Source organism: Thamnophis sirtalis, unplaced genomic scaffold (genome assembly GCF_051295495.1).
Source record: "Thamnophis sirtalis isolate CommonGarterSnake01/CBP01778 unplaced genomic scaffold, rThaSir2_p1.2 scaffold_15, whole genome shotgun sequence".
NCBI lineage: Eukaryota > Metazoa > Chordata > Lepidosauria > Squamata > Natricidae > Thamnophis > Thamnophis sirtalis.
This window is the reverse complement of record NW_028261395.1, coordinates 9908925-9922159: the sequence shown is the minus strand read 5'-3', so window position 1 is coordinate 9922159 and position 13235 is coordinate 9908925. Positions and strand designations below refer to the sequence as shown.

The 13235-nt window shown below is 42.7% G+C and overlaps 1 protein-coding gene across 1 annotated transcript in view; it reads left to right on the top strand.

Annotated features, from left to right (window-relative positions):
- Positions 1–13235, top strand: part of MCU (mitochondrial calcium uniporter) — a 159599-nt gene that overhangs the window by 132250 nt on the left and 14114 nt on the right. The window contains exons 3-4 of the mRNA XM_087701843.1: positions 7897–8067; positions 10677–10781. Of these exons, the coding sequence (XP_087557969.1) occupies positions 7897–8067; positions 10677–10781 (276 nt within the window). The remainder of the gene's footprint in view (positions 1–7896; positions 8068–10676; positions 10782–13235) is intronic.

Here is a 13235-nt window from a genome sequence, read left to right as displayed (position 1 = left end):
TTGTGACAGTCATTTATCTGGAATGATATAAGATCTCCTGCTCGAGCAGGGAGTTGGACTATAAGACCTCCAAAATCCCTTCCAGCCCTGTTATTTTATGTTATTCTAACTGGAAATGCTTTACAGGTTGTAAAGCACCCTTTCCGATGCCATTGTAATTCTTGACTATTGTTAAACGAACAGTCACAAGCTGAGGTTTACCTGTAGTTCAAACAGAAAAATCTTACCTTTTTAAGAAAAGGAAGATACTGTATTTTTTGGACTATAAGATGCTCAGGACTATAAGACGCACCTAGCTTTTGGGGAGGAAAACAAGGGGAAAAAATCTGCCTCTGCCTTCCAGCAATTTGCCTCCTTGCAGCAAGCAGCAAACAGCCTGGTCAGCTTCAGCACAGCCCGATTTAGCACGAGCAGCTGATTGGTGGTTGGATCGGCCTTCTATCAGCTGTTCCAGGCTGCGGGGATCACGTCCACCTCTGGCGCCCCATTTTCAGCCTCCGTGCGTCCCGTTTTTGGCCTCTGAGGATAGGCTGCTGCAACAGTCTGAAAATGGGACTCATGGAAGCAGCGATAGGTGACAGCGGTGATGGGTGTCACCAGCACCAATGGGCAGCAGCGATCCCCACAGCTTGGAGTAGCTGATAGGCAGTATTCTAGGAGGCCGATCCAACCGCCAATCAGCTGCTCATGCTAAATCCGGCTGTGCTGAAGCTGACCAGACTGTTTGCTGCAAGGAGGCAAATTGCTGGGATGCAGAAGCCGAAGGGTGGAGGGCCGGTGGGTAGGCGTGGCCTCGGCAATATTAGTTGCATAAGACACACAGACATTTCCACCCACTTTTTTTGTGCGGGGGGAGAAGTGTGTGTTATACACTGAAAAATACGGTAATTAGGAGGAATATATCTTTCAGTTTACCAAGGGAAGTCACCACCAATTTTATGTAGCTAAATCTTCTTATGTAACCCAATTGTTTCACTTGTTTCAGATTATGATTGATGGATGGATGGATACTACTGCTGATGCTGCAAAAATGGCATTGCCTCAGTTCGAGAGAGAAAATACTGCAGAATTAGAATGCAGTATATTTAAAATGTTTGCATGCAGCACCAAAGTATAAAATTGCATATGGGTCTTTACATGGGGAATGGGAGAGGAAGAAGAACGATAGCACGAAAATTGAGAGAAGGAGGGAAGGGGAAGGAGGGAGGGAAGGAAGGGGAGTAGGAGAGAAGAAACGAGGGAAGGAAAGAGGGAGGGAGGGAAGAAGAAGTAGGACCGTTGTAAGATAAGATGGATCTATGGGATGTTAAAAAAGCAATCTTCAAGTATTTTGTCAACAGTAGGGAAAAATTGTTATAAATACATATTATTAATAACAGTTATGAGATCATATTATTGTGAATGTATATATGAAATTGATAAAATTAAAATAATTTTTTAAAAAAAGAACGATAGCACGAAAATAAAAATAAAAAAGGTCATTTGTTGCTAAAGACCCAGCCCATGTTTCCCCCAAGTATTTGGAGCTATTTGATCAGGTCTGGTTCACCACCTTCTCCTTTTTAATGGCACTGCTTGTGCTCTGTTTATCTCTCAGCTGAACCTAATTGGTTCGCAGATGCCGAGGGCTAACTTTCCATAGGGAATATCCTTTTGAAACTACAGGTTGCATCCCCTTGGCAACGTCGAAAACTTTGTTTCAATAATCAATAGTTTTATTGATTCGGGATGGAGAAGCAGGATGACTGAGGAAACTTGCAAGTTTGGGACAGGTTTTAAAATAAAACAGTATTGAGTTATGTCATAACCAGCATATCTAACACAGGTGATGGGAAAGCTTCTTTAACTGCATCTGAAGGAATTATTTAAATATGGTGGTGTTTTAGAGCTTTGTTCTCCAAATGCTATTCATCCCCATTTCATCGGCTGCCTAAAGCAATCTTCTCATTTTGACCTGCATATAAAACCCTCTCAATACTGCCAAAAAAAAAACAATTACTACCAACCTGTCTTCTATTGGGGACCTGTATACTTCACAAAAAGAGGGCTGTGAAAATATTTACAGACCCCTCACATCCTGGACATAAATTGTTTCAACTCCTACCCTCAAAACAACGCTATAGAGCACTGCACATCAAGACAACTAGACACGAGAACAGCTTTTTCCTGAACGCCATCACTCTGCTAAGCAAATAATTCCCTCAAGACTGTCAAACTATTTACTAAGTCTGCACTACTATCACTATTAATCATTGTTCCTATCGCCCATCTCCTCCCACTTATGACTGTATGACTGTAACTTTGTGCTTGTATCCTTACGATTTATAGCGATGGTTTGCTGGTATGATTTGATTGTTTGCTTACCCTATGACTATCATTAAGTGTTGTATCTTATGATTCGTGATGAATGTATCATTTCTTGTATGCCCACTGAGAGCATAGGCACCAAAGACAAATTCCTTGTGTGTCCAATCACACTTGGCCAACTCACTCACTCACTCACTTTACCTACCTGCCTACCTACCTACCTACCTACCTACCTAGTCTCCTGTATGAAAGATGAACTTCTTTCTGTTCAGGATCAAAAGCAGAATCTATATTACCGTATATACTCGAGTATAGGCCGACCCGAATATAAGCCGAGGCACCTAATTTTACCACAAAAAACTGGAAAAGTTATTGACTCGAGTATAAGCCTAGGGTGGGAAATGCAGCAGCTACCGGTAAATTTCAAAAATAAAAATAGATACCAATAATGTTTTTGAATATTTATTTCAAAGAAAAACAGTAAACTAGCGGTGTATTCAATGAAATACTTCACTCACCTCATGATGCTGATGTCCCGCTGTGATGATGATGTCCCGTGCAGCCGCGGGAGCGATGTCCCGCCTCCTATGACACACAGCACAGTGATTCCTATCATTGGATCACTGTACCAGAGGAGGTGGGACATCGCTATGTGGCTGCTTGCCATAACAAGGAGGAGGTGGGACATCGTTGCAGAGCGGCAGGAGGGGGAGGAAGGGGAATCGTAAGACAGGCCTGCATTACATTAGAACGTGAGGAGGGGGGATGGTGCGGTGCACGCTGCGCGGCAAACTGACACAGAGGGAGGGGAAACTCACAGGGGCGCCGGGCCATTCACGAGCGTCACCCAGCGGCATGGCCCCGCCCCTTTTTCTCCTCCATTTCGGGCAAATTTTTCACTGACTCGAGTATAAGCCGAGGCGGCTTTTTTCAGCCCAAAAAGTGGGCTGAAAAACTCGGCTTATACTTGAGTATATACAGTAAGTGTTGTACCTTATGATTCTTGACGAATGCATCTTTTCTTTTATGTATACTGAGAAAATATTGCACCAAAGACAAATTCCTTGTGTGTCCAATCACACTTGGCCAATAAAGAATTATATTCTATTCTATGCTTAAAATATGTGGACAACAGTGGATGACTTGCAGATTACAGGTTAACTGGCCTTACTTTTGCAGCAGTTAGAATGTGCTGCCGGAATTGGCAATAAAACTGTGCGTTTTTTTCCCCATTGGGGAGTCAACTCATGCATTAAGCTTTCATGAAATATTTAAGACCTCCCTTAAAAGCTATCCAAATCCCAAACGGCTGAAATTTCAGCCCTATCTCTCTATTTGTGTCAGTCCTGCTAAATAGAACAGACCAAGAAATCAACTTCACACAAAGGCTAAAACTACTCTTCCGTAATAACAGAATCTTTCAAACTGGAGTAGGTTGCTCTTCCTCTTTCTTCCTATAATTCAGTGAATTAGGGAGCTACTGTATTTTTCGGAGTATAAGACTTGAGAGACCGCCTACTGCCAATTACCTCCACTAGACCAATTAGATCCCACAGACTAGGCCTCCTCCGATTTCCATCTGCCGGCCAGTGTCGACTGGCGACTACCCGGAGGAGGGCCTTCTCTGTGGCTGCTCCGACCCTCTGGAACGAACTCCCCGTGGAGATTCGAACCCTCACCACCCTCCAGGCCTTCCGCATAGCCCTTAAAACCTGGCTGTTCCGACAGGCCTAGGGCTAAAGACTCGCTGCCCCACTTCGAATGGTATGATTGTTGTGCTTTTAACTATGTATGGTTTTTATGTTTTTGTAACTCTGTTTGTATTTCCTCCCTTTTTGAGTTGTGAGCCGCCCTGAGTCCCTTTAGGGAAAAGGGCGGCATACAAATAAATTAAACCTAAACCTAAACCTAAGGCACCTTTTTCTCTCAAAAAAGAGGCTGAAAATCTGGGTGCGTCTTATACACTGAATACAGCATTTTTTTTTTTGCCTCCTGAAACCCCGCCCCTTCACCAAAATGACCATGCATAGGCTTTGGGAGGCTTCCAGAGTGCTCCTGGGGGCTGAGAAGGGCAGAAATGAGCAAAAAACATTTTTGCCACCCCCCACCCCCTGGAGCACTCTCTAAGCCTCCTAAAGGCTATTCATGTCCTTTTTTTTGCTTGTTTTTTGGGGGGGCACCTCCCAGGAGCACTCTCTAAGCCTCCTAAAGGTTATTCATGCCTTTTTTTTTTAAAAAAAAAGGCCAGTTTTCATGAAAAACGGGCCGTTTTTAGGAAGTCTGCAGAGTGCAAAAACTTTTTTTTAATTTGCCTCTTCAAACTCTTGGTACGTCTTATACTTCAGAAAATACGGTATCTCTCTAAACTATTTCCTGATATTATCTAGATGTTCTGGACTTTTAAAAAAAAGTTTAACCTCTTCTTGATGTGGTGATGGAGTTTTCATCGTGACCCGTCAAAACCGCGGTCCACAAAAGCGCGCTCGACGAAAGTGCGTACGTGATGTCATCACAGCGCGACGAAAAAAATTAAAAATTGAAATAAAAATAAAATTAAAGCAAGCCGATTCACATAAAAGTAAGGGTTAGGGTTAGGGTTAGGGTTAGGTTAAGGGTTAGGGTTAGGTTTAGAGCGTTAGGGTTATGTTTAGCGTTAGGTTAAGGGTTAGCGTTAGGTTAAGGGTTAGGTTTAGGGTTAGGTTAAGGGTTAGGGTTAGGGTTAGGTTTGGGGGGGTTAGGGTAAGGTTTTCGCTTTAATTTTACATTTATCGATCACAGCGCGATGTTTTCGTCGCACTGTGATGACGTCACGTACACGCTTTCGTCGAGCGCGCTTTTGTCTACCGCGGTTTTGTGGTGGAACCTTTTTCATATCTCCCTCAAGGTCATCTTCTTAGAACATCTTCTTAGAACAATTAATCAGTGGAACAGCTTGCCTCCAGAAGTTGTGAATGCCCCAACACTGGAAGTCTATAAGAAGAAGTTGGATAGATATTTGTCTGAAACGGTATAGGGTTTCCTGCCTAGGCAGGGGGTTGGACTAGAAGACCTCCAAGGTCCCTTCCAACTCTGCTATTGTATTGTATTCTTTAGTGTCTATAGGAGGAGTGTCAAACTCTTATTTCATTGAGGGCCGCATCAGGGTTGTGTTTGACCTCTGGGGGCAGGGGTAGGTGTGGCCAGCATGGGTGTGGCCAGCTCAACATCGCTCATGTCAGGGGCACCTATGGTGGCCTGGGCACTCTGCCAGCGAAAACAAAGCTTGGGATGACCGCACATAGCCCTCCCGAGCTCCGTTTCCTTTGGCAGAAGCACCGTAGGATGGTCCTTTGCTGTTTCCGTAGGCCAGATTTAAGTACTCTGAGGGCTGGATCTGGCCTGCGGGCCTTGAATTTGACACGCCTGGTCTATAGTGGCGCCAAACATTTTGGAAACGAATCCATCTTCCCTAATACCAAAGGAGAAATTCGGTTTTCTACATTCAACGGGATACGGCATTGATCTGCAATGATCTCCTCACTTCTGGGACTTGGATAACATTTATTTTGAATAAGATAGCTACTGATTCACAACCCATGTTCAGTTAAAAACACTGGAAGTTTTTCTTATTTTTTTTTTAAAACAAACATAAAACTAACAGACATAGACACACACAATTCATAGAAATCATCCTCCAGTTACATACAGTATGTCGATTGGTTACAAAGCTTTGTGCTTTCTCACAATAGTCCCCACTTGCAATTTACACAAATTCTCATATCAATCATATCTATAACTATATCTAAATCTATCTATCTATCATATGTATATGTATATGTATATGTATGTATGTATGTATATGTGTATGTATGTATGTATGTGTGTGTGTATGTGTGTGTGTGTGTGTGTGTGTGTGTATATATATATATATATGTGTGTGTGTGTGTGTGTGTGTATGTGTTTTTTTATTTTTTTTATTTGTGCTGACAAATAAATAAAGGGAGACTAGTATAGATCTATTTCAAGCTATTTAGCTCTCATCAGCTAGCCATACCCTTACTGGGATTTGAACCTGGGCTATCCCAGTAAGGGTATGGCTAGCTGATGAGAGCTAAATAGCTTGAAATAGATCTATACTAGTCTCTATTTATTTATCAGCACAAATAAAAAAACAAAAACAAAACACAAATATAACAAAGGCAACAGTAAAAATATTGGGTTTCTGTCGTGATGGACTCTTGTGACGAGCCGATAGACAGATGATGGAAGCAGTTAGCTTCCTCCCATAATTGGGGCTTACCAGGGGTTGTAAAAAATCCAATCTTATATATACATATACATATACATATACATATACATATACATATACATATACATATACATATACATATACATATACATATACATATACATATACATATACATATACATATATATATATATATATATATTAGTGTCACAATCCCTGGTAAGCCCCAATTATGGGAGGAAGCTAACTGCTTCCATTATCTGTCAATCGGCTCGTCACAAGAGACCATCACAACAGAAACCCAATATATTTACTGTTGCCTTTGTTACACATTTTGTGTTATATTTGTGCTGATAAATAAACTAGTCTCCCTTTATTTATTTATCAGCACAAATATAACACACACACACACACATATAGGAAGTGTAATGTTGATTTATTGAAGCTTCATACAGAAAAAAAGTTGAGGTCAATACTTAGCAATCTTCTAGGAATCTTAGAAGTATAGAATTGGAAAAGCCCTAAAGAAACCTGTAGCCTAGTCCTTTGCAGTGTTCAGAAAAATCAATAAAACTGTCTATGATAGCACACACCCAATTGTGTGAATATATGCGCCTTTTGTCTATAGCAGTGATGGCGAACCTTTTCGGCATTGAGTACCAAAACTGGAACGCGGGCATGCTGGAGCCCAGAAACCCGAAGACCAGCTGGTTGGTGCACATGCGCATGCCAGCCAGCTGGGTTTCCAGTTTCCAGTGCATACATGCACACCAGGAACTGATAATTGGATTTCCGGCACTCCGGCAAGCATGAAGACCAGCTGGCACGCGTGCCAGAACCTAGAAGAGCAGCTGGCAACAGCCCACGTGCCCACAGAGAGGGCTCTGTGTGCCGGTTCCACCACAAAACCGCGGTAGACTAAAGCGCATGTGACTAAAGCGCGGTGACAAAACCCCACCGTCAAAACCGCGCAACAACAGCGCGCCGACAGAAGCGCGCTGTAACATAACCCTAAAAATAACCCTAACCCTAAACCTAACCCTAAACCTAACCCTAAACCTAACCCTAAACCTAACCCTAAACCTAACCCTAAACCTTACCTTAAGTTAAATTGCGCTTCTGTCGGCGCGTTGTTGTCGGCGCGTTGTTGTCGGCGCGTTTTTGACATCGCGGTTTTAGCGCCGCGGTGTTGTCGCCGTGCTTTTGACGTTCGCGGTTATGTCGTGCCACGCTGTGTGCCACCTCTGGCACGCAGGCCATAGGTTAGCCATCACAGATCTGTAGACTTCAACTTAACACCTATGTACATCTTAACATGCCTTTCTGAATCTGTTTCAATTGTCCCTGTTTATCCTCCGCAGACGTTACAGTGATTTACCAAAATGGGCTACCAGTGATATCCTTGAGTCTTCCGTCTCGGCGTGAACGCTGCCAGTTTACACTTAAACCTCTCTCGGACTCTGTTGGGGTATTCTTACAACAACTCCAGGCAGAAGACCGGGGAATCGACCGAGTTGCAATTTATTCACCAGGTACTACTGAGCGTTCCTGGAGGAACCCAATGACCTCCTTCGGCTTTGGAATTAGATCACTATTTTTCAACTTAAAAGATTTATGGACTTCAGAAATCCCCAGCCAGCATGCTCTTGATGGATTATTTACACTCAGGGCTATTGATGTGGCTATATTTCACTTTTTTGTTGACTTTTTGCTGTTGTTGTTACATCATGCTAATCGTATAGAGATTGGTGTTGTGTAAATTAGCCGCTTCCTTTTTGGAGAAAGAAAAATAGTATGTAACTTTTGGCCTACAGTTTGCTACGGTTCCACCACAAAACCACGGTCGACTAAAGCGCGCTTGACCAAACCGCGTACCTGACGTCATCACAGCGTGATGAAAAAAGCATGCTGTAAGCGGTAAAGCTAAAATTAACGCGTAAACCTAAACCTAACCCCCCGAAACCTAACGCTAAACCTAACCCTTAACCTAACCCTAAACCTAACCCTTAACCTAACGCTAAACCTAACGCTAACCCTTAACCTAACCCTAAACCTAACCCTAACGCTTAACCTAACCCTAAACCTAACCCTAACCCTTAACCTAAACCTAACCCTTACCTTAACGTGAATCGGCTTGCTTTAAAAGCGCTTTTTAAAGTGCCCTTTTTTCTCCGCGGTCGTATTTGTCACGCTGCTGATGACGTCAGGTACACGCTTTAATCGGGCGCGCTTTAGTGGACCGCGGTTTTGTCGTGCCACAGTTTGCTACAAACAAACTGGAGTTACAAAGAAGAGAACATTAGTTACCAAGTTCAAGTTAAAAATGTAATAGAAAAAGTCAAAGCAAAGTATAAAATAGTAGGTCTTAATTATATCTTATGGGGACATGGTGGCTCAGTGGCTAAGACGCAGAGCTTATCGATCAGAAAGGTCAGCAGTTTGGTGGTTCAAATTCCTAGTTCCACGTAGCAGAGTGAGCTCCCGTTACTTGGCCCAGCTTCTGCCAACCTAGCAGTTCGAAAGCATGTAAAAATGCAAGTAGAAAAATAGGGATCACTTTGGTGGGGAGGTAACAGCGTTCTGTGCGTCTTCGGCATTTAATCTTGCTGGCCACATGACCATGGAGACGTCTTTGGATAGCGCTGGCTCTTCGGCTTTGAAACGGAGATGAGCACTGCCTCCTAGAGTCAGGAACGACTAGCACATATGTGCGAGGGGAACCTTTACCTTTTAAATTATATCTTGCACATGCTCTCTGTATTGACCAAAGATTTGTCAGTGGATCAGGGTAAAAGCAGAAGAAAAGTGGACAAAAGATGTTAAAACAATCTCCCCATTTGCCATTTCTTGCTTGTAATAGTTTCTGTTAGTAAAAAAAAAATCTCTTCCCCTCAAGTCTGTTTCTGGTCTTAGGACTCCACGGGGAGAAAAAGCATTTGAAATTGGAAAGTTGTTTGCAACTAAAAAAGGTAGGAAATAGGTGTCCTACCACTTTCGTGCCCCTTTAAATCTCTGCCCACTTATTTCGGTTGGTTTTTTGCTCATGATCTGTTTTGACCATACACAGCTCTGCTTCCATCAGGCAATGGGATTATACAAAGAATACAAAGAATAGTTTAGTTCCTGAGATGCAGATAGTCCTCGACGTACGGCCAGAATGCCCGTTGTCAAAAAAGGGGGTTGTTAAGTGAATCATGCCCCGATTTTATGACCTCTGTTGACACAGTTGTTCAGCTAACTATTGCAACTGTTAAGTGAATCACATGGTCGCTAGGCGAATCCGGCTCCTCCCCCCATTGACTTTGCTGGTTTGAAGTCAGCTGGGAAGGTTGCAGATGGCAACTTTATTACTCTGGGATGCTGCCACCATTCTAAATAAATACATTGCCAAGCACCCGAATTTTGCTCATGCGGCCATAGGGATGTTGCAGCAGCTGTAATAGCAATAGCAATAGCAGTTAGACTTATATACCGCTTCATAGGGCTTTCAGCCCTCTCTAAGCGGTTTACAGAGTCAGCATATTGCCCCCAACAACAATCCGGGTCCTCATTTTACCCACCTCGGAAGGATGGAAGGCTGAGTCAACCCTGAGCCGGTGAGATTTGAACAGCCGAACTGCAGAACTGCAGTCAGCTGAAGTAGCCTGCAGTGCTGCATTTAACCACTGCGCCACCTCGGCTCTTCCTTGTAAATAAAAGGACTGACCATAAGTTCCTTTTTTTCAGCGCTGTTGTAACTTCAAATAAGCAATAGCACTTAGATTTCATACCACTTTACAGCCCTCGCTAAGCGGTTTACAGAGTCAGCCTACTTCACCCAACAATTGGGGTCCTCATTTTACCCACCTTGGAAGGATGGAAGACTGAGTCAACCTTGAGCCTGGTGGGATTCGAACTGCCAAATTGCAGACAGCTGGCAGGCAGCAGAAGTAGCCTGCAGTATTGCACTCTAACCACTGCACCACCGTGGCTCATCTAAGTCAAGGTCTACCTATATTTTGAGATGATAGATTGGAACCCTTAAATTATAGTTTCAGTTCATTTTGATAAGGTAGAATATACTAATTTGCAGTGGAACACTGGTGGAATATTAATAAGTCATATCTAGCTCTAAATACATCTATTCCTCTTTTCATTTCAGATGGGACACGAGTAGCAGCTTCCACAAGCATAGATCTCCTACTTCTTGACGAGTTCAAACTAGTAATTAATGACTTGAGTTACCACGTCTGTCCACCAAAGAGAGGTAACAGCTTCATGCAATTGGGATAGATTTGCAGAAGTCATTTGCCAGCCAATAATTAAAAATAATAATAATTCATGTCTGTTTGGAAAGTTGCATCTTCTCCAAATATACTATCACCGGCCATCATAATATTCATGCTAATATTCTCCAAGCCTTGAGAATAATGGTCCTATGACCAGGTTTTGTGGTGTGTTCTCTTGAGTCTTGATTGACACTTTTCCTATATGCCTGTGTTGGCGAACCTATGGCACATGGAGCCACATTTGCTGGCACAGCAGCCCTTAGCTTTGGCGCGCATGCATGTACTGGCCAGCTGATTTTCGGCCTTCCAGAGGACCAGGAGAAGCCATTTTCGCTCTACCCAGGCTTCAAGAAAACCTCTGGAGCCCAGAGAGGGCAAAAAACAGTAATTTCCAACCAGAAATTTGTTCCCGAACTTCTGGTTGGGTCATTTTTTCATCCTCCCCAGGCTCCGGAGGCTTTCCTGAAGGCTGGAGAGGGCGAACAATGGCCGGAAGTTCATTTCCAAACTTCCGGTTAGGCCATTAGGCTGTTTTTCACCCTCCCCAGGCTTCAGGAAAGCCTCCGGAGCCTAGAGAGGGCGAAAAACAGGCCCAACGGGTAAGGGCGAAGAATAGAAGAAGATTCTTGGATGAGAAGCGAAACGTCTTCAAAGAAAAACAAAGTCCAGTTGCCTCTTGAAAAAAGGACCTTTGGATTCCTTACCATTGGAAGGGCTTAAACAGATGTTTAGGGCTTCATAAATGAAGATACAATATCTTTTTGGTAAAATGTTTGTAAAGTTAAGCATGAAGGCTCAAATAAATTGTCTTGCACTCTGGGGTATAAAATGTAAATTAAACTATATTAGCCTGGATCAAAGTCCTATCAATTTAGCTATCTTGGGATTCTTCAGATCAAATATATAATTGGGGGGAAATCTACTTGTAATGGGTTGAATATATGCTCATTCAAACATTTCTTAGGCTGGTTGGTGTGTTCTGTCCATTGTGTATTTAAGCTCATCTTCATATATAGTTGTTTTTCTTTCTGATATCAGAAGTTCTTGTATGATTCAGATGGTGCAGAATCTCTGTATTCATAATGCAATAGAATACTGCATCTACTAGAAGTTCTCCAGTTCTTTTTCCAGGCTTAAACTTTTCCCAATACGAGCCAAAAATGAGCCCACCTGATGATCTTCAGACAGGGTCCTTCTCTGCATTATAATTTGATTTAAGTTCTACTTTTATCGTTACATGAAACAAGACATTAATGTGTTCATGCGTTATCTGTTTTATATTGCTTTTGTTTTATAAATGGATGAAACTCATCTCATATAAACCTTAAAGTATTAAGAAGGAAATGGAATGTAAAGAATCTGATGTACTTTTTTGATTTGCCAACCCATTTGAGAACAATTTTCACATAGTCATACATTCCGTGTTTGTAATGCTATTCCATATTACCCAACACACACACACACACACACACACACAGGTCTAATAGTTAAGGCATCAGGCAGGAAAGCAGGAGACTGTGAGTTTAGGAAAAGAAAGGGGTATTGGATATGTTTGCTGCCTTGAGTTATTGTTCTGGCCTAGGCTTCCCAAAAGCACGAAGCCGACTCCTTGTCCCGATAAAACCCCTTTTATTTAGTTTAAACTGAATTCCTTTCCAGCAAAGTCCCAGCCATCAGCCTTTCAAGAGGTTTTACAACTACAGACCTTTATCAGGCTTGGAGAGCTGCCAGGCTTATATCTTCCAAACGCCACTCTGTAGCAGACAATACTTGGCAAGACATCAGGAACAGATCTTCATTCTAATGAATTGAACTAATTGTCTCCTGCAAACTCCACTCCCCTTTCGCTCCTCTTTATTCCCTATGGGAGGGGCCATTCACCGTCCACCTGTGGCTTTATTCCCAAGTCGATCCTTGTTCCTTAGCTGTTCTCTTCTCCTGGCAGCTCTGCGCATGCACACACTGGGAACAGGCTCCAACTGTTCTTCTGCCCCACTGATGTCCGACTCCGAAGGCAGCTGATAACTGTCAGACGGCCCTCGCCCCCTCTCTGCCTCTGATGCAGAGCCCTCATCAGAGCCTTCCCCAGACTCCAGGACTGGCCTGTGTTCCTCCCCAACCTCCTCACTGTCTGCGTCTGCCACCAGCTTCGCTGGCTGCTGGTAGGCCACAATAGTTATTTGTAAAAATAATAAAGGCAGGATACAAATAAAACAAAATAAAATAGAATACCTACCTGTTGTTTACTGATTGAGTCCAAAAGCCACTTAATGTTAAATACCAAACACTAATATTTTCAAGTGACATTTGCTGCACAATGGTCTTAAGAAATAAAAAATAAAGGCAACATTAAAAGTTTGGGCCCAATTATCCCATTTTTGTTACTAAATTTTAAATGGAATTTTAAGCTTCCTTATTTCTGTAATATGCCA